The sequence below is a fragment of the Triturus cristatus genome, chromosome 2_1 (genome assembly GCF_964204655.1).
Source record: "Triturus cristatus chromosome 2_1, aTriCri1.1, whole genome shotgun sequence".
In the NCBI taxonomy this organism is placed as follows: domain Eukaryota; kingdom Metazoa; phylum Chordata; class Amphibia; order Caudata; family Salamandridae; genus Triturus; species Triturus cristatus.
In genome coordinates, this window is record NC_140581.1 from 998,259,446 (window position 1) to 998,282,099 (window position 22,654).

Sequence of the window (22,654 nt, forward strand, 5' to 3'; positions counted from 1 at the left end):
ACTCCAGGGGGGTCACCAAGGCATTTACTCAGACCACCCCAAGTATTCTCGTTCGCTTCAACTGCTTCCCCCAGACAGGATTCCATCTGTAGCCTTATTATGCTGAGGAGTTTTGCTGCTTCTGACAGTTTCTTGCCTTAACAGATATAGCAGTTTTCCTCCTCCGCTTAGCTCTTGCGCCACTCTCCCTTTCAGAATCGCAAAGCTGATCACCACCGTCTATACTGATTGAACTAGACACAGGCCCCCCTCCAGGTACCCCACAGTCTTTACCTTCACCCACATTATGGACCAGCGACATGGAACAAGCCTGGCTCGGTAGTACCACAGGTGGGCTTGTTGCCACTGATGCACTCTGTGTTGATAGATCACAGCGACTTTGATCAGTGGGTGGATGGGTGATCTCTTCCGGTGTAAGGGAAAGGTGACACTCTACCAACCGGATCTCATTTTTAACCATGTCCACAGCTCGGGTTAGGTAGTTGTCAATTGTCAAGCGGGTACAGGGGTAGTATCGTACTTGAAGCACCCTTTCTCTTACCCATTATGAAGACCTGACTAGCAGGAGGGATTATATCAAGCACAGAAGTAAGGTCAGCAGAATAAATGGGCGTAGTTTAGACCAAGCAAGTGCGGCCAGCCACCACACTCTCATTGCGTCAGAAGATAAAACACTGTACCTTGGGCCGCATACCATCATGAATGTGGAGAAGTGTGGCTCACTGGTTAGAGTAGACAGACCTGGAAGCAGAGGTCAGCCCGGGACCAGGGTTCAATTCCCGGCTCGGCTGGGTCTTGAGTCCATAAATTGTCCATGGACTCGATAATTCTCGCTCCAGTGCATACTCGATTCATGGGTTCACACTCTGCGACTCTGGGCAATAGCTTGCTTAATCTCCACAATGGCCCCTCGCGGCGGGATGCCTGGCTTTCACCTTGTGGATGCCCTGCTGGGTTATCTCACAGGGGAATACCAGGACGGGTTCCCTAAGCAAGCGCTTAGAGACCGGTTGGTGATTTGCGCTATATAAATATCTGCACATTTACAATGCCAACGAATTCCACTGTAGGCCTTGGGGGTGGGGGTGGGGGGGGGGGTGGCCCAGCCCAGCCCAGCCCAGCCCAGCCCAGCCCAGCCCAGCCCAGTCCAGGCTTTGACGGGCCTGCGCGAGTCCCACACTGCGGGAGCCCGCAAAGGATTTTAAAGCACCTCCAGGCGCAGGACACTAACGTTGGCAGCAACGCCGCTTGGGAGGCTGGAACTCGTGGTTCTGGTCCCCCTCTCCTCTCAGCAGGCGGCGGCAGCAGCAGTAGTAAAGACTGGGTGTAACTTCTCAGAATTGTCAGCCTCAAACCTTTTGCACTACTTTGCCAATGGATCTGCCTAAACTAATATATTGAGTGTGAAGATGGTGGCAGTTGCAGCCTGTATTACCTGTCTTTTATCAGGCATCTGAGCAGTTTCTTTTCAGAGGTTTTTGACCCCAATCCTTAGAGACCTGATTATCTCCTGCCCTCTTTTTTTCCCCTGTGTGGAAATAGGGGTTGAAGAAATGGAAGCATTGAAAACCAAAGCCTATGGTCCGAGGGGTTGTAAATGTCTGATATATCTTTGAGGTTCGGGATGGGATTAGTAGGGTTTGCAATAACGTAGACTCTTTATTCGGCTATTACCCACACCTTCCCATACTGAATAACCAAATTTAATTTTGTCTACCAGTAACAATAAAAAAAAAAGTGTGTGTGTGTGTGTATATGTATATATATATATATATATATATATATATATATATATGTGTGTGTGTATGTATGTGTATCACGATTTTCTGCTCTCCTCCACTCCAATATGTTGTTAAAAGCAGACACGGACCACTGAATCTGTACGCTGAAAATACATTCTTTATTGGTCGGCCATATATATTAAAATTCACTGAAACCCAAAGGTTACAGGGATGTTATAGTTGAGCTGATGTTTCACTTATACAAAAACAGAAATTCAGCAGTTTTAGTTAGCTGAGCTAACTATAATTCGTACCCCTGCAATGCACTGCTTATGACCTCACATATTACATCACTCAGGACATGGTCCCTGACACCACTGATGACACCACTGATGACATCATCCAGCAACTGTTTCTAAAAAGTTTTGAGTGTTAAATATGTACACACCAAGGTGTATTGTTGAATCAGTGGGTGTATTAGTGCCTGTATGGGTGATTTAGTAGGTGCGTGACTGACTGCATAAGTGAGTGATTAGTTGTCTCCGTGAATGTATGGGTGAGTGACTAAGTTGTGTGAACGGCTGTATCGGCCTGTCAGTTGGTGTGCAAGTGGCTGTATTGGTTGGTGAGTAGGTACGAGTGGCTGTATGGGTTATTGATTGGTTGTCTGAGTACCTGTATGAGTGGGTGAGGGTGTGTGTGAGACTGCCTGCAAGGATTAGTGAGTGGGTGAGTCAGTGACTATGGTTTCGTGAGTGCATCTGTGAGGGGCTGTATGCGTGAGTGTGCGTATGGCTGTGTCTGTATAGTTGAGTGTTAGTATCTGTATGAATAAGTGAGTTGGTGTGTTTATAACTGTATAGTTGAGTAAGTGGCTGTGTGATTGACCCTATGGATGAGTGAGTTGGTGTGTGAGGAGCTCTATGGGTGACTGAGATTGTGTGGCTGTATGGGTGTATGAGTGGATATATCTGGGGCTGTATTAGTGAGTTGTTGTATGAGTGGCTGTATGGGTGACTAAGTGGATGTGCGTGTAGACCTATGAATCAGTGGGGTGGGTGTGTTCGTAGTTTTTTTTGTTTTTGTTTCCCCTTCTTTCGGAGGTTTATATAGCGCAAACTTGACATGAAGGTATCGGAGTGCTTTACATGAGCACCAGTTGTTACACAGGGACACATTAATTTTCTTAGGCACAGCGAGATTAGGTGATTTGCCCAGAATCACAGGATGTTGAGAATCATTGCTGAGACTCTAACCCAGTTCCCCAGATTTGAGATGACCGCCCTAGCTGTTAGACCACATCCTCTCCCCTGGTTGTGTCAATGGTTTTGAGCATGGTAGTTTGGAAGTTGGAGTGGGTGAATAAAAGGTTATATTGGGGCATGAGTGATTCTGTGGATGATGTCATCAGTGACATAATTTGAGATGTCATCAGTGATGTCACTGACCATGTCATGAGTTATGTAATATGGAGGTGATAAGCAGTGCATTGTGGGAGCTTGGGCTATAGTTAGCTCAGCTAACTATAACTGCTGAATTTCTCTGGCTTTGTAGGAGTGAAATGTCAGCCTAACTAGAACGTCCCTGTAGCCATTGGATTTTTCAGTTAATTTCTATGCTTTGTAAATGCTAAGTCCTAGCTATAACGTCCCAGTAACATTTGGATTTTTCAGTGAATTTCTATGTTTTTTAATTGAGTAGTCCCATTTGCAGAGTAGTGGAGAAAGGGGGTGGGACCTACGACCAGCTCTCCGAAATTCCGCTGTGTAGGACTTCTAGGAGATACCAAGAGGGTTTCTTGACACCCCCCCCCCCTCCCCATCCTTCCCCCCCCCCCCCTCCCCCCAGCCAAGGGGACTTCATCCCCCAACTAGAAGTGCGCCAGGAGGCACGTTTGCTGAGGTAATTCCAACAACCTTTTGTGTGGGTCTTACACTGTTTGCCAGGGTTGTTGCTGCCCTTTGTCCCACTGTGCCAAGTACCTGCCTAGATGTCCTAAAGCTAGGTTGTGTGCACACATTCTCATTGTTAGTCAGCTAGAGCAGTGGTTCTTAATATTTTACTTCTGTGGACCTACACTGAATCAGTACCAGAAGCCAGGGACCCCCAGCTAAGAAATGTCTGCTATTTGAACCTAAAATCAATACAAAAATATACAGAAACCACTAAACATCAGATATACAAATTGACATTTTATTTAATTCATAAACAAAAAAATGTGATAGATGTGTACATTTTAATAATAAGATTTGAGCAATCAAAAGTTTATTTTATTTCTGAAAGACAAAGCAATATACTAAATTCTAACACATCACTGTCTTTTTTGCTCCTAATGCACTTGTTTTGTCGGTGTGTACCAGTGCTGCTTTAATTGAGGCTACTAGATTCCTTTTAATGTACTTGCACTGCTCTCACGAATCAAGATAAAGATACCAACTTAATTTTTAGCTTCCATTTTCAAACTCCTTCACATTGGAGCATTGTGAAACTTGCATGTTTGCTTTTTATGCATATGTACTTTATTAATATGTTAATATTTTAATTTTCCAAGCTGTTGCGGACCACAAGTCTGCTTCCTGGACCCGCAGGGATCTGAGGTCCGAGGTCCACAGGTTAAGAACCACTGTGCTAAAGAAGAGACAGAAAAAAGTGTCCCAGCTTGTAACCCATCAACTCGTGCTCATTGACTGTTAACTAATCTCAGTTGGTGTATGAGCCACAATTTGGAATTTCGCAGGGATTAGGAAACCAGTTAGTTGATGGATCTGCATAACTGGATCAATCCAGGGACTTGAGGTCGTGTCTTGACCTCCTCTGATCATGTGTGCTAAGCAAGATATAGTCTTTAGGGTTTGTGGGCTTGTTAGTCAGAAAGACAGAAGATCCTTGATAATATCTAGAGGTTCACCCTTTGTAAGTGCAGCCTGTACTCTGTAACTTCTCAAATAAAGAAACGTTCATCACACTGATTGTATGACTGTGATCAATGAGAGAGGAGAAGTAATGTAGTTCCTGGTCTATTAAAAACACTATTGATAGCACTTGATAATTTTAGATTACTACGGGGCATGATGTGGTGATCCCTGCACTGCACACACTGATGCTTGGACTCTTCAGACCATTCCTTTTAACCACCACAAGTTGTTCAATTCTGTGGCCTATCCTACTGCAGACCAAGATCTTTACCATACTCTACACTCATTCCTCACGAGGGACTTGCCATGACCAGGGATTGTACAGCATATACACTGATATCAAAAGATTGAAAACTCGTGGCAACATAATGTCTTCTGTTATAGACTAATGGACATCTATGTAGGCAACCGTCATACAACCCTCTTGTTGCATGATGTATTTTTGAAACTCTGTGGATATGTAATGCACATTTTAATTCCAAGATTCACCCTTCTGGATACAGATTAAGATAGTCATTTCATCGTTTTGTGGTGTTTAAAATGGAGGGATACCCTTCCTGTTCCAAGCGACGGCAGTAGTTGACTCGTCTAGTTGGAGCATCTCCATAGGAAATCTCAAAGCCCCAGTAAATTGTATTTGTGGCTGTGGTCTTCTTTCATGAACCTTCCAATAGCTGTTCACTTTCCTCGATTCCTTTTGCTAATTCTTTCTGTTTAAGATTCTTCCCTTCCACATCCTCACTATTGCCACCACTTATTGTAGCTTTGGATTTTGAAATCTATTGCAGATTTTTTTCCCCTGTCATCCCTCTCCCCAACTTTGAAATTAGTACCTCATAGTGATGCTTGGGGTTTTCGTAGTTGTGCCCTTGAAGGTTTCATGCAACTGCTGGGTGTTTTTATGTGCTTTGCTATAGTACTTCTAATTGTTGTCCTCCGAACTTGTTGTAATCAGTTTGTACAGTGATCACTGCGAATCTTGTCACCTTAGCACTTTCACAGCATTTTACATTTCAACTACCCACATCGTTTTAGGTTTGACGTACAGTGGCCCCTGCACCATTTATGATGAGCATAATGTATTTTGTATGAACACTAATGAGCTTTTGTTGGCCAATGGTACTTTGGGTCAGGAATTTCTGCAGTTTACTTGATAATAACAGTTGTACCATGGATCAGCTCCCAGGAGTATTTTAGTTTCTCATTTCTTTAAGGTGCTCAACTGTGTTCCCCTCCCCTCCCTCCTCTGGAATGCCTCTACTAAAATGTTGTTGTGAGTATATATGTGTGTGTGTGTGTGTATATATATATATATATATATATATATATATATATATATATATATATATATATATATATATATATATATATATATTTTCGAGGCGTATGAGCTGCAGCTCACACACTTGGCATAGATCGCCATCTAGTGTTGGGCCCTGATGTTTGCGCTTGTCTTGGAAAAGTCTTTGGAAGTCACGGGACAGGTGACTCCTCCTTTGGACTATAGTGCACATTGGGCATTGGCTCCATCCTCCGATTGTTTTTTCCCGCCATCGGGCTCGGATGTGTTTGTCGCGCTCCAGTTCGGAACCGTTACGATTCCACTTTCGACGCACAATCTTTCACCCTTTCGACGGTATTGTCTCGATTACGAACCCTAATCGTTGCGCATCTCTCTAAATCGAAGTCCTCGATTCAGATCGTCGACGAAGGCCTACGGACTTAACTGGGCCTTGGCTTCTGGCTCATAGAAGTTTCCCCACACTGATCTGCATGAGGTGTGCAACCTCTGCCTTTCACCAGAGCACGAGGGCAGAGACTGTCCAGCTTGTGCCTCTTTCCGCTCGAAGACCATTCGGGACCGACTCGCGCGAAGAACCATGGCTCGCTTGTCGACAGCACTCCCCGACGACATCGACGTGCTGGAGCGAGAGCGGGTCGATGAAGGCCTAGTCAGTGCCTGAGAAGCAGACGTCGTCGAAGAGCTCACTCCGGCGCAGTGGGTCGTAAGTAAGAACTTCGACCCTGACCCCCTCCCTGCACCCTCGAAAAAGACTTTGGTCACACCTTCCCCATCGGGCCCGGGTGCACACCAAGAGACTGCTTCCCATGCCCCGCCCTCGGGCACGGCAAAGAAGCCTACTAAGCCTTCAGGCAGCTTGGGCTCCAGTCAGCCTGCTTTCGGTACCGAAACACAATCACTGGCACCGAAAAAGAAACGGCCCTCCTCCTCCTCCTCCTCCTCCTCCGTGCCGACAGCTGCGTCCACATCCAAGCACACAGCAGCAAAACCCACAAGCACCGACTCGTCGACACTGAAACATACTGAGCCAAACAAAAAACCACTCCCGAAGGGCTCTGATTCGGAGCCAAGGAAAGCCTCGGAACCGAAAAAACAGCCACAGAGACTGTAAAGACGCACGGTTCCAAACCAAAACACCACAGAACCGCTACAGTCTATGCCGAAGAAGCCTACGAAACGGAAACGCTCTGCACCGAAAGACCAACCTACAGCAGAAGAGCTGTTCACACCAGACCCTGCTCAAAAGACTCTCATAAGGGATCCTAAAACTGGTCAATTGACTCGAAGTTCTAGGAAAAGACCACTAGAGGCGCTTGCACTGGCTCCACCACCTAAAAAGAGTGACATTGCTACATCTCCTCTAAGACTCCCTCCTCCCCCACCCCCACCACACCGTTCCCCTACACCAGTAGACTGATGACACCTTGGATGACATGGGGGAGGGTCCGGACGATGTGACACTAGGGGATCCTAGTCCACCTTCTTCCCCAGACCCCTGGGATGACTATAACACGCCAGATGTCCCTAATGTTCCACAGGACGACATCTACCCCTCCTGAGGACACCATGGGCTTTAATCAGCTCGTCTACAGAGCTGCCCAATACCACGGGGTTGCCTTGCATACAGACCCCATAGAGCAGGACTTCCTAATGGATACATTTGACACCACTCAAAGACCCACCTCAACACTACCGGCGTTAAGCATGCACCTGAAGTCTTTGAAGATCCTGTTAGGGCTCGAGTTATTAACCCCAGGATCGATAAAATATAAAGATGCCCCTGACGACCCAGCTTACATTAAAGGCCCAGTAACCTTAGACTCCCTGGTAGTTTCTAATGCTAGGAAAAGGGCCAATTCTCAGACATCCGGTGACGCTCCACCACCTGACAAGGAGTCTAAACTCTTGGATGCCTCTGGCAAGAGAACAGCCTCACAAGCGGCTAACATATGGCGCTGTTAGCCAGGTATGATCGGGCACATTATGATGAACTAGAGTCCATAATGCAGCACCTCCCAGAAAAATACAAAAACAGGGCCAATGAACTCATACAGGAGGGTAAGCTTATCACCAGAACTTCAATACGTGGCAGACACCGCCTCCAGAGCAGTAAACACGAGTGTCCTTTTGCGCAGCCAGGCATGCGTACGCATCTCGGGTTTTAAACCTGAAGTTCAGAGCTCCATCCTCAACCAGCCTTTTGATCAGGAGCACCTATTTGGCCCAAATGTGGATTCAACCCTTGAAAAAATGAAAGGATACGGACACAACTAAATTAATGGGAGCTGCAAGCTCCCAGACGTTCCTTTCGTCGCTCACCTTACAAGGGCACCCCCAGAGGCTACTCCTCAGACAACCCCTCCACCTCTTACAAGGCTCCCGCCCAGTCTACATTTACCAGAGGTTACCAGAGAGGAGGATACAGAGGCAACAATAGCAGAGGCAAGACCAACAACACCCGCTCTGCCTCCACCCCTACCCCATGACTTCCCTCCACTTCCCCCAGACCATTCCACTCCAGTTGGGGGAAGACTACAACAGTTCCTGCCTGTCTGGACCAACATCACTACAGACAGGTGGGTACAACAAATAGTTCAATCAGGTTACTGTCTGGAACTTACTTCTGCCCCCCACACATACCACCCAAACAACGCCCAATGTCCTCACAACACTTAGTTCTGCTAAAACAGGAGGTCATCTCCCTCCTACAAAAGGGTGCAATAGAACCAGTTCCCCTGCAACAACAACAAAACAGGAGTTTATTCCCTGTATTTTCTCATACCAAAGAAGGACGGATCTATCAGGCCTATTCTAGACTGGAGACCTCTAAACCTGTGCATACAATCGCACCACTTCCACATGGTTACACTCCAACAGGTCCTTCCTCTTATTTCACAAGGCGACTTCCTTGCTACTCTAGATCTCAAGGACGCCTATTTCCATATTCCCATTCACACAGCTCACAGGAAATATCTAAGGTTTGTAGTGGACGGCCAACACTATCAATTCAAAGTGCTCCCTTTCGGAGTCACAGCAGCACCACGGGTATTCACCAAGTGCCTAGCGGTAGTGGCAGCCCACTTAAGAAGACAACACATTCACGTCTTCCCATATCTGGATGACTGGCTCATAAAAGCCAGCTCATACAATCCGTGTGTTCGTCACACTCACACCACTATCCAACTACTCCACAACTTGGGGTTCACAGTAAACTACCCAAAGTCTCATCTACAACCGTTACACATACAACAAAACCTCTGTGCCACAATAGACACCTCAAAACCATTAGCCTATCCCATCTCCACCAGGATAGCAAACATGCAAGCTCTCAAACACATTTCAGCCTCAACACTCTCTCCCAGCAAGAGCTAATAGGGATGATGGCATCTTGCATACTCATAGTAACTCATGCAAGACTCCACATGCGTCCTCTCCAGGAGTGCTTAGCACGCCAATGGAACCAGGCTCAAGGTCAGCTAACAGATCTGGTGTTGGTATACAGTCGCACTCATCATTCTCTGCAATGATGGAACACCAAGAACCTTTCCAAATGGCGACTGTTCCTAGAGCCAGTTCCACAGATAGTCATGACAGCGGACGCATCGCTCTCCGGCTGGGGAGCGCACCTATCGCAACTGGCACAGAGCATATGGAGATGGGCTATACCCCAAAAACATCTTTCTCCTAGCTCAACATGTCCCAGGAGTCCAAAACACTATAGCAGATCTGTTAAGCTGTAAAAACGCAACATTTTCACGAGTGGGAACTTCATCCACTAGTTCTTCAGCCATTCTTTCAAATGTGGGGGCAGCCAGAGATAGACCTCTTTGCCACCCACGAAAACGGCAAATGTCCAAGCTTAGCCACCAGGTATCCACACCCATTGTCCAAAGGCAATGCGATATGGATGAGTTGGTCAGGCAGATTTGCGTATGCCTTTCCACCTCTCCCACTCGTTCCAATGGTGGTGCGCAAACTACAGCAACATGCACGGACTCTCATCCTAGTTGCTCCAACTTGGGCCAGACAACTGTGGTACACCACACTACTGGAAATGTCTGTAGTTCCGCACCGAAGACTACACCTCTCCCCACGCCTCCTAACCCAGAACAGTGGCGAGATCAGACACCCGGACCCAGCTCAGCTCAACCTTGCAATCTGGCTCCTGAGGTCTTAGAATTCGGTTACCTTAATCTACCCTCTGAATGCATGAACATCATTAAGGAAGCTAGACGTCCCACCACTAGAGCCTGCTATGCAGCCAAGTGGAAGAGATTTGTAATATACTGTCGTACCAACAACCTCAATCCCCTAGACGTGTCTATCCAACACATCATAGGTTACCTACTACATCTCCAAAGGTGCAATTTAGCCTACACATCTGTTAGGCTACACCTCGCTGCCATAGCAGCCTATTTACAATATAGACCACACCGATCACTTTTCAGAGTGCCTGCCATCAAAGCCTTAATGGAAGGCCTCAAAAGGATAATTCCACCTAGAGTACCACCCTCGCCTGCGTGGAATTTAAACATTGTTCTCACAAGACTAATGGGTCCTCCCTTTGAACCTCTGCATTGTGAGCTCCAATTTCTAACATGCAAAGTTGCTTTCCTAGTAGCTTTCACTTCTCTTAGAGTTAGTGAACTGCAAGCGTTAGCTATTCAGGAACCTTTCCTACAAATCCATCACAATAAGGTTGTACTCAGAACAAATCCAAAATTCCTCCCTAAAGTCATTTCTCCTTTCCACCTCAATCAGTCTGTAGAGTTGCCAGTGTTCTTCTCACAACCACAGACCGTCGCAGAAAGAGCTCTTCATACCTTAGATGTCAAAAGAGCATTGCTCTATTACATTGAAAGAACACAAGTTTTTCGTAAGACCATTCATGTCATTTTCACCTCCACACAAAGGCAACCCCATATCAAAGTCTGGGATAGCTAGATGGATTGTTAAATGCAAACAAATTTTCTATCATAAAGCAAAACGTACTTTATCTGTTCCTCCTAAAGCCCACTCAATACGAAAGATGGGGGCTTCAATGGCATTCTTAGGGAACATTCCCTTAGATGACATCTGCAAAGCAGCTACATGGTCTACACCGCACACATTCACAAAACATTATTCTGTGGATGTGCAAACAAAACAACAAGCTAGTGTGGGCCAGGCTGTACTCAAAACACTATTTCAAACTACTGGTGGTTGGGGGCGTGGCTTGGAGGCTGATGGGGATGGTCGCGTGAGCTGCGAGCTCCGCATCCAGCCCGGCCGTTATCCTGATCATTGAAGCCCCGGACCTGCTGTGAGCCCTCCAGGGGCTGGACCTGGCCGCCCCCGACTCCCGCCACTGCGACGCGGCCAGCCGGGTCCCGCTGAGGTTGAGCTGGCTCCCGTAGCGAGACGGCCGGACGGATTGCCGCCGGCCATTTTGTGCGGCCTGACATCGGAGGGCAGTCCCCGGAGTGGCGTGACTGGGACGCCGGCCGGAAGTGCGGGGCGACTGGCCAGGAGAACCGGAAGCTGGGGCTCGGAGTCGGAGACCCGTTTGCAGCACTAGCGCGGTGGATTGGTCGGCGAGAAGGCGGAGCAGGGCCACCGGGACTGCAGGTCAGCGCGCAGCCTCGGAGCCCTTGTAGTGGACCCTCAGACTGCGGCGAGCCCCTAGAGAACGGGGTGAAGGCAGTTCCCACCCCCCCCCCCCCGGCGCCATCCGACACTGGGGCCACCGCGTAGGACACGACTGGGGTTGTGAGGTGCCTCCCGGGTGGTGGCGACAGGCGCCGGGACAGAGCGCTTGACCTGGCGGCCCGTCCCGAGTGGCGCACGTTCAGCGGCGAGGCCGGCTGTGGGCCTGAAGACGGAGCGGACCCGCTTACTCTCCCGTGTGGGACGCGGAGGGCGAGCCACCCGCCCCCCCCCCCCCCTCCCCCCCCCCCACATCCCTTGCTCCAGGTCGGCTGGGACGCTCTGGTGACTGGACAGGCTCCTCACGGCGGCGGCGCGATCTGTGAGAGCGTTGAGCAGGGTTGCCTTGTCGCTCCCCACTGGCCATCGTGGTGGGTGCCGGGCTGTGGCCTTGTCCGGCATCGCGTGGGTAGCCGAGAGTTGGAGCAGTGGGGCTCCGGACGAGCTGCCCTCACTTGACCGTGGAGTGATGGGGAAATCATACCTGAAGCAGGGCGCCGCTGCCATTGACGCAACCGGGGACACGCATGATGAGAGGGTCGGAGACGGAGTGGGAGACCCTTCGGGGGGCCTACAACAAAAGCAGTTGGACCAGATCCTACAGGCCATATCTGATACACGGATCGCACTGCAGCAAGATATAGCGCAAGTCTCCACGGACCTGGGGTTGCTCTGGGGGGGGATCACCGGAAGCTGGCCGATCGAGTCGAACAGACGGAGGCCACGCTTGCACAGCTGGCACCAGCCCAGAAAACCTCTGAGGCCGCTATTGAGGATCTGAAGCGGAGGATGCAGACGCTGGAGAAGAGAGCTGAGGATGCGGAGGGACGCAACCGCCGCAATAACATATGGGTGGTGGGGCTGCCGGAAAAAATCGAGGGGAGTGACATGCTCGCTTACCTGGAGACTTGGCTGCGAGACGTGGTCGCACCTGAGGGTCTAACACAGTTCTACACGCTGGAGCGAGCACATAGGGTCCCGTCTCGCCCCCTGGACCCTGGCAGACCGCCCCGCCCAGTGGTTGCACGCCTGTTGCACTTTAAGGATCGGGACATTCTCCAGAAAGCCAGAACGCAGGGCCCTTACCGCGTGGAAAATATGTCGGTCTCCATCTACCCTGACTATTCCTTCGAGGTCCAACGACACCGGTCATCGTTCCTGGCGATCAAAAAGGCTCTCAGGGAAGCAGGCATTCAATACGCGCTGTTGTTCCCTGCTCGTCTGCGAATCATACTTGGTGGCAAAACATTCTTTTTCAACGACCCTGAGGCTTCATGGAGCTGGCTGGAACTGCACAGATCTGGAGCGCGGGACCACGCCGCAGGAGGGGAATCACGGATGTCTTTGCCGAAGCCTCGTCGAAGCTGACGTAACAAGAATCGGCCGTCTGGAATACGGGCCCCCCTGGCGTCCCAGACGGTGATGGAGCGGAGAGCAGCATTGCAGGCGGTCTCCGCCATTTCTGGTGCCACTACGTCCGTCCCTCCCGAGGACTCTGGCTCCCACAAAGGGTCTGACACTCTGCAGAGGGATGAAGCCGAGGACGACGCTGCGGGGCTGCCTCATGTCACGCCGGGGACGGCGGACGGCATCCTGGACACCTGAACTATTCCTGGCTTGCCGATGACAGTAAGGAGGGTTGCCGGGGGCTGGAGGGGCAATATGTTGCACTGCCGACCCTGCCCTGGGGATGGGGCTGCCGCGGATCAACAAGGGCTTGCCCGACTTTCCACGATTGCGGGGGTGGGGGGGTGTTGGGGCGGACGTACCGGGGGCGAGGGGGTATCCGGGGAGACACTGTAGAGACTGGGCAAGGATGGTTGTTGAGAACTCTTACCACACCCGTTCGGCCCCGGCCTACCTCCTCCTACTCACACTAGTTGTGAGGCTCTGGTGGCTATCAGAGAAGTTGGTTAATTGTATTGTATTTGGATGGGTAACTACGGTTGGGAACCTGTTCTGGGGGCGGGTGGGATTGGGGGTTGTTGGGGAGTTGTGAAGGGTTGGGGGGCTGTCAGTGTGCCTGGGACTGGGTGAGGTGGGATGGTATGTGTTGCACGGTGTGATGGCATCCCCTCATGAGTTGAAATACATGACCTGGAATGTGAGGGGGCTCACCTCCATGGCGAAACGCTGCAAAGTCCACGCTTACTTGGTGCGCAGAGGGGTGCAGGTGGCTTTTCTGCAAGAGACCCACTTAGATGGGACGGAAGGGCGGACCCTGCATAGGCGCTGGCGGGGTCAATTGTTCTACACCACCTATTCCAAATGCACACGGGGTGCCCTGATCTGGGTTAGAGCGGGTCTTCCCTTCCAGCCCCTTGCTACACTGGTGGATCCAGAGGGACGGTTTGTGGCGGTCCGGGGCAGGTTAGATGGGAGGGATGTAACTCTATGCAGCCTTTATGCCCCGAATGTAGAGCAGGCGGCCTTCTTTACGCGCCTCTCAGGGACCTTAGCGGAGTATCTAACGGGTCCGATCATAGTAGGGGGTGACTTCAATCACTGATGTCCACCTGGATCGCTCTCATCCACCCCTTCCCCAGTCAGCAATGCATCGGGCGGCTAGAAGTAGACGGGACTGGCAGGCTGCGTGGGGGTTGCTGGATACCTGGCGGGAGCATCACCCGATGGAGAGGGACTACTCCTTTTATTCCACCCCACATGAGCTGCATGTGCGCCTGGATGGCATATTGTGCTCTCCAGACGTACAGGCTTTGACTCGCCATAGTGAATATCTGGCGAAAACCATATCGGACCACAACCCTTGCTTGGTTATAGCTCACTGGAGTCGGCAGCGTCAGGCGATACCCACCTGGCGCCTAAACACGCGGATGCTGGAGGATTCTGTCTTCCAAACGGAGGTTCGCGATGGCATAACAAATTATTTTGCAGAGAACACGGGGACAGCGTCGCGGAGAGCATGGGAATGGGACTCATTCAAGGCGGTCATCAGAGGGATCTGCATTTCCTCCACGTCCGGGGTCCGGAAAACGCTATTGGGAGACATAGAGAAGGCGGACACCCTGCTGCGCACGACGGAAAAAGTCCACCACACGGGGGAGAAATCCCATGATGAGGTGGTTGCGGCACGAGAGCGCGTGGCAGTGCAAGTGGAAAGGCTCCGCTGCTTTGACTACAAGGCATACCTCACCAGAGCGCATGCGGAAAGGGACAAAGTTGGGTCGCTCCTGGCCTGGTTGGCGAACCCAAACGTGCGCGGCTTTCCCATACTCTCTTTGACTACTGGGGAGGGGACGATGGTGTACTCTCAGAGAGAGATCAACGATCAGTTTCTGACATATTATACCGCCCTTTACACTAACACCATGTGGGATGCTCCTGGGGAACTGGAGTAGTTTCTGGCAACGGCCCGACTGCCGAGACTAGATCCCACCTACAAGGAGGCGTTGGGAGGTGACATCTCGCTAGGCGAGATTCAAATGGCGATCAAACATATGGCTCATAGGAAAACTCCGGGGACGGACGGGCTCCCGGTGGAATTCTACGCGACCTACGTGGAATTGCTTGCCCCGCAATTACAATCCGTCTACAGGGAGGCCTGGAAGGAAGGACAGTTGCCCTCTTCCGCGCGGGAGGCACTGGTTATACCTCTCCTGAAAAAAGGAGGGGAGCCGGGTGCCAGGACGGCCTACCGCCCACTCTCCATGCTAACGGTGGACTACAAGATTTTGAGCAAAATCTTAGCCACGCGGTTGTTGGCTCATATGACCTCCTTGATACACCCTGACCAGGCCGGGTTCATCCCTCCACGTAACACGTCGACATGTATCCGGCGCCTGTTGCGGGTTATGGAGGTGGACTGCAGGGACTACCCAGCCGCCTTGACACTATCGGTAGATATGGAGAAAGCTTTTGATAGTGTGGAGTGGCCGTACCTGTTTAGGGTCTTGCAAGAGTTCGGTCTGGGGGATGGGTTCGTGCGATGGACTAGGTTGCTCTACACCAACTCGGTGGCTAGGGTGCAGACGGGGACCACGATATCTGCTCCCTACCCAGTGCTACGGGGAACGAGGCAGGGTTGCTCGCTCTCACCCTTGCTGTTTGCCTTGGCGGTCGAGCCCCTGGCGTCTCATGCACGACTGGGACGCGCATATGCCGGACTACTATTATGGGGGGAAACCCATTATATTTCCCTTTATGCGCATGATTTATTACTCTTCCTGGCTGATGCGGATGGGGCCCTCCGGGGCGCCAAGGATCTACTGAAGGACTTTGGTCACTGGTCGGGCCTGAAAGTCAACTGGAACAAGACTTGTGTGTTCCCCATTACACAGCATGGGCGGACCCCCCCCCCCTCCTCCCTGGGAGCTGTGCGCTGTGAAGACAGCTGTCTGCCGTATCTTGGAGTGCATATTTACCACACCCAGCACGACCTGTTGGAGGGGAATGTGGGGAGGGCAATCAGGGGCCTGGTGGGCAGTATTGGATTCTGGAGCACTCTTCCGCTCTCGGTGGCTGGACGGGTGGCGTTACTGAAGATGGTGGTGCTCCCACGCCTGTTGTATTTATTCCGTACGCTCCCTATTTGGGTGCCGGTGTCGCTTTTCCGCAAGCTCACGGCCATGATCACGGGTTTCATTTGGGGAGCGGGCAGGAGGCGGGTGGCGCTGGCCACCCTTCGACGTCCCAGAGCGGAGGGTGGGCTTGCGGTACCTGACTTCGAGTGGTATTATTTGGCCGCCCAGCTACAATGGCTCACGCAGGCGGTGGCTAGGGAGTTTAGAGGCCCGGAAGGCCCACAGGGCAGACTGATCCCGCGCCATGTGCTTTCTTTTATTGTCTTCCAACAACGACTCGATTTGTCACAATTAACCCTTGAGGAGCGAACGCTCCGGCTGTGCTGGAACCGAAGCCTCCGAAAGGCCGGCATTGCTCGCCCCTACGCCCCGGAGATCCCATTAGGTATGTGCACGGCCCTCCCGCATGGCGGGGATTGGTCGGGACTGGCGACCTGGGAAGACCTAGGGTTACAGATGGTGGGGGACCTGTACCGAAATGGAGTGCTTCAGCCATTCCAGGGGCTTCAGGACTCCTTTGGGATCCCAAGGGGTGACTATTTACTCCACGCAGCCTTGGTGGCAGCTCTCCAGAAGCACTGGAATGCGGGACTCTCTGAACCCCAGACGGCTGCAGGTTGTCAATATGTGGTCATGGCGGCGGGCACACTTAAGGCCATTACATGCCTATACCAGAGACTGGCAACGGAACGTCTAGCCCCGTTGAACGCATTGAAAGGCAAATGGGAAATGGACATCGGGAAACTTATCCCGGCACTGACATGGCCCAAGCTGCAGCGACGGGCTTGGAAGAGCACACGTAATGCCCGGTTTCAACTGGTGCAGTACTTCATCTTGCATAGGGCATACTTTACGCCAGCTAAATTATTTCAGTATTTTGGGGGCCCCATACCGCCTTGCCCTCGCTGTGGGGAGGAGGGGGCTGACTTTAAACACATGTTCGGGTCCTGTGAGGCATTAAGTCGCTACTGGGAGGAGGTTATTGATTGCATGTCCCAAGTGACAGGGCTCGACTTGGGGGTGGAAATGGGAGTTTGTCTGCTGCTATGGTTTCCCCACACTCCGCGCACGAAAATCACGAGCAAGTTTTGCGATTTAGGGCTGGTTGTGGCCAAAAGAGAGATCACCCTGCACTGGAAATCGAGAGCTGGTCCCAGCTTTAAGAGATGGAAAGCGACCTTCACTAAATGGGCGGGTAGTGAGGGCACGCTCAGGCTACAGTCAGCGCTGCGGGGGACCGATGAAAAGGCGCTGGACATGGCGCGTGCATGGGAGGCGCTAGTGGTTGAGCTCCAAGGATGGGGAACGGATGTGGTTGAGGACGATGAAACACTGGAGCAACTTGCAGAGGCGCAGTCATAGAGAGGTACTTGGTAGAACACACGAGCTGGCGCGAGTGCTTCACTTCTCCTTATTGTGCTGAGCCTGACCATGGGGAGGGGGAGTGGCCCGCAACCAATCACACGGTAACTTAAAAAGAGGAGAATTATCCTTGTACCTTGTATTATGGCACACTGACATGGGGGAGGGGGTATATGCATATGAGAGTGCTGATGGTCAACGAATATCTGGATGGTAGTGGATTAGATGATATTATGCATTGGTTCCTAGAAGCTGGATATGACCATTGGCACGACGACACTTCACGATGGTAATTGTAACTGTGTGATGCAATAAAAATTGTTTTTGCCCAAAAAAAAAAAAAACAGGTACTGGTGGTCACCGCTAAGGATGGGTACTGCTATACAATCTATGCTAAGAGTGTGATCTGAAGCTCATATGCCTCAAACGGAAATGCTACTTACCAGTATGCATCTGTTCTCGTACAAAACTCTATAATTTCCCTGCTGGCAAAAAAACAATCGGAGGATGGAGCCGATACCCATGCGCACTATAGTCCAAAGGAGGAGTCGCCGGTCCTATGACTTCCAAAGACTTTTTCCAAGACAAAAAAAAGTGCAAACATCCGGGCCCAACACCAGATGGCGATCTATGCTAAGTGTGAGGATCTGCAGCTCTACATTCCAAGAACAAATGCATACTGGTAATTGGCATTTCCCATATATCACTTTCAGCCAGCCGTATTTATCCATTGGTCTGTTGTTGTGCCATTCACATTTTTCTTGTACCGACTAGCAGCATACATCATTGGCAAGTGGGTCAGCCCGATGTAGCCATGCGCGTTCTGCCTTTTCAAAAGCTACCCATCTTCACACTAAGTAGTTCTCTTCATTGACCAGACTACCATGGCAATGCATGCTTTTTGAGACCAAATGAAATTATGCTTTTAGACCTTTTTCCCCTTAAAAAATAAAAATAAATCTATATATATATATATACTTCAAAAGATGCCCTGCATTGACAACGCACTCCAAAAGCGGGTGATTTTCACAGTCCTTTATTACAAGAAACCGGCATTCCATGCCGATCATTAGCAGTCCGTGCCTGACGCGTTTGAGCATGTGTGCTCCTTTCTCAAAGGCAGTCGATTGCACCAACAAAAACTGGCTCCCACAATTCCATTTGTGCTGGGATTCGTGGTCCAATACGCCCTATTTTACCCTCCAGGGCGTATTTGACCACAAATCCCAGGGTGCAACGTAATAAATTCCACTAAGGAGGGCACACCGGAGGCTCATAAAAGAAGCATGAATGGAATTGTGGGACCCAGTTTTTGTTGGTGCAATCGACTCTCCCTTTGAGAAAGGAGCACGAATGCTCAAACGCGTCGGGCGCGGACTGCTAATGATCGGCATGGAAAGCCGGTTTCTTGTAATAAAGGATTGTGAAAATCACCCGCTTTTGTAGTGGGTTCTCAATGCAGGGCATCTTTTGAAGAAATATATATTCACGAGCGCCTAGCAGCTCCCCCAACAATAACGTTTTTACCATAACAAAGCAAGCACTGACCACGGCAAAACACTTGTTTCCAGTGCCTGATGTATATGCTTTGCTTGTGGCTGTCTAATTGTTTGCACTGCTATAGGCATTTTCTTTATTGCTTTTTACGACCGTTTTATGAGAATTTCAAACTTGCTGACTTTACTATTGCTTGTTATCCTTCGGTTTTCTAGTTTGATTTGTTATCTATTATGTCATATTTCCTTGTGTTTAGAAAATTAAAACAGTACTTGTTGGACAGGAATAATCTTATTGTCTGGCGTCCCAGCAACTGAAATCAAAACAGGATGTCATGTTTTGTTGCTTTAGTTGACATCATATAAGTAGACTTGGCTTGTGCAAATGGGAATATCTGCCGCGTCATTAATACACGTTGAGTGACTCCAGTAATGTTTTTGTTTTTAGTTGCAGTTGCAAATACCTATGCATGTATTGGTCTGGACAAAATTGAAGAGAAACTACCGATTCTTCATCAGCCATCTGACCAGGTAATGTATTTACAGAGGTAGCAATGGTGGTGGAAGAAGACTTCATGAGGGGACGATTGCTGTGTGTTGTAAATACCCAGGCACAAAGAAACAAGACTGTTAGTTGGGTGGATGAGACATGGATTGAAATTCGGAATTAAATCTGTAACAACATTTCTTGGATGGCTTTCTTTGGTTTAAAATGTTTTACGCATGACTGAGTAATTTTGCCAAGCGAGCTTTTTGTCTTGAAACCTTGGTTTTCTATCCATTTTGTTACATATTTCCGATACCTATGAATAAGATGGCTACATGTGGAATCTATTTACTAATGGCATTCAATGCATAAAATATTTGTTGGTAAAGTATTCATTATAGAGAGTACATTTTTCCTTGCATTTCAACAGATAGTTTCTAAAGCTGCTGATATTGTGGTTGGTGCCAAAGATGTCTTGTCCAGCAAAGTAACTGGTGCCAAAGATACTGTGGCTCATACAATCACTGGAGTGGTTGTCAAGACCAAAGAAGCAGTGCATGGCAGCGTGGAAATGACAAAGGCTGCCGTGAATGGGAGCATTAGCACTGTGCTGGGTAGTCACGTTGTTCAAATTATGAACAGTGGTGTAGATACCGCTCTAACCAAGTCTGAGACTCTAATAGACCAGTATCTTCCATTAACAGAGGAAGAGTTGGGTAAGTACACCTAATGCTGCTTTTAACTTCCACACAAATTATATATGTGTTTTCTTACCTTTCCTTTACTAGAATCGGCCACTTGGGCTTCAAGGCGAACGTGGAGTGGTACTATGGGTTTGTATGGAAGGTTAAACTTGCAGTTTAGATGCTGTTGAATGATAAATTCTCCATCTACTTTCTTTCCGGCTTCTTAAAAGGAGATGTTTAAAAAGGTTTCTAAGACTGATTGTCTTTGAGTTTTAAGATCATCTGTTAGTGGCAAGGCTAAGTCCTGTCTACCTGTGTAAAGTTGGAGGCAAAAGGGTGGTGGTGATACGAGTGGATGCTTTTAACATCTGGATTTTTTGTTTAACAGAATATACAAATAATGAAGACTTTCACGTGGCGATGCAGAAGCCAAATTGCTATGTTAGACTGGGGTCCTTGTCTGCTAAAGTTCGCAAGCGTGCATATCAGCAAGCCTTAAACCGTGTTAGAGATGCAAAATCCAGGAGTCAGGAAGCCATATCTCAACTCCACCATACCGTTGATTTGGTGAGTACCACTGCATAACGAATACTTTAAATCTATCTGAGCATATTCGATAATGCAAATGTATTTTTACGCAGGTTCATTTGCCCTTAATACAAATATTCCAGATGCGGTATACTTTTTTCGTAATAACAGCTCTCTCGCCTTTAAGCAGTCTTAACCTGTGTCCCCCCCCCCCCCCCCCCCCCCCCCCCCTCCAATAGAAGTGCTGTTTGGTTGCATGTTACATGCATCATGCATGACCTGCTGCTAGTCATCGCAACCTGAGCTTCATAGTTCTATACCAATACTCTGACCTTAAGAGGTGTCCTAGGTGTGTCAGAGGAGTGCCCAGCCTGGCCAGACTCCTTAAGGAACTAAAGCAGGGTGTGATTGGCCTGTAATGGGGTGACCGCCGTACACTGACCAGACATAGGTTCCCATTTACATATTAATGTTGGGAAAAGTTAATATTTTGAGTAAACTTTGGAAGGACCATTTCATCCAAGGTTTTGAAGTGCGTCCATTTTGAAAAATGTTTGTACTGTGCAGTTGTTGGCATTGTCCTGCAGTTCCTACTTTTCCCTGTTTGTTTTTATGGCTTCCAATTTGTTCTGGTGCCTGTCTTCCTGCCGCCCCTGATGTTTCCTTGCCACTTAGTATGTTGAATCATGAAGGAAAATGAATTGGAGACTCAAACAAGCTAAGAGTCGAAGCTGGCAGCTCAGACCGTTTGAAAAGCCTCCTGGGAATGCTGGTTAGTTCACACAGCTTATTTGCCCAGTTTCAAATCTCTGCTGCTGCTGCAAGGCAGCAAGATTGTCTTTCTGGAGGTAAAGATATTTGTTACATATTCTACTTTCATGAACGTATCTGAAAAATTATTTTTTAGGCTTTATCTTTAATGCTTCAGCCCTAGCCATGTTTCGGAACATATTATTGTAGATGGTAGTCCCAATGAAATCGTATATAGGGAGAGACTACCAAGAGATGACTGGGAGAGAGTATATGATCTCTCTGTCAGAGGGGAACCAGATTTTTAGACGCCCTCTAACAGCAGGGCAGTGGTGTGTCCTCTACAAAGATTCCTATATGTATACCACATGAACTGAAAGGAGCCTGACATTGCCAGAAGCAGCCAGAAAAGGCACATGGAACGAAGATGAGATACGCATTGAAAAGAGTACTGGAATAATGTGAAGTAGCTCTTGCCCACAACATGGAATTTATATAGACTGGATGCAGGCTCCAGCTAGGACCACAAATTCAAATATTGTATTTATTCCATGGAATAGAAGACAATACTGGAAGTATGCTCACCCCACGACTAGGGGAACAAGAAAAGAGACCTCATCCAAGCCCCTATCCCTTGAAGCATAGAGCTGTGAAGCCGAAAGGCTGCTAGTGCCTGTTAGCAATTCTGGTGTTCCTTGAAAGAAACCAAAGGATGAGGATACTGGAAATTGAAAGGGTAGATGAGGGAGCAGGGTGGCTATATTGATCCAGCCCTAAACATGACTGATATAGCTCGGTTAGATTGAGGTTGTGAAGAGGTGCACCAACTATGCTTAACCCATAAGAGAGACAGATGGTGGGTCTGAAATCCAGCCCGAAATAAAATTGGAAACCATTGTATTCAGCAGTTAGACAAGCATTCATATCCTCATTGAAACCTTCCCAGGCCGAGATCAAGAGATGATACTGGAAGGCTTATGCAAACAAAAAAGAATATGGCAACACCTTTGGATCAAATGCTCACGATCCAGATTAACAACCAAAGGTACTCACCAATGTTCCAGAACTCCTTCATTTAAAAAATAAAAACAAAAAAAGAACCCTCAGAGGTCCTGTGAAATGAGGCTCTTGCATGTCTGAGTAAGAAATTTGGGCAAAATACAGTCTGGTGCCAGAACTT

General features: G+C 49.0%; 1 protein-coding gene across 2 annotated transcripts in view; it reads left to right on the plus strand.

Moving 5' to 3' along the window:
• Positions 1-22,654, plus strand: part of LOC146866217 (perilipin-2-like) — a 115,435-nt gene that overhangs the window by 18,403 nt on the left and 74,378 nt on the right. For both annotated transcript variants that reach the window (XM_085634691.1, XM_085634700.1), the window contains exons 4-6: positions 19,472-19,554; positions 19,941-20,226; positions 20,585-20,763. In XM_085634691.1, coding sequence (XP_085490817.1) covers positions 19,472-19,554; positions 19,941-20,226; positions 20,585-20,763 — 548 coding nt within the window. The remainder of the gene's footprint in view (positions 1-19,471; positions 19,555-19,940; positions 20,227-20,584; positions 20,764-22,654) is intronic.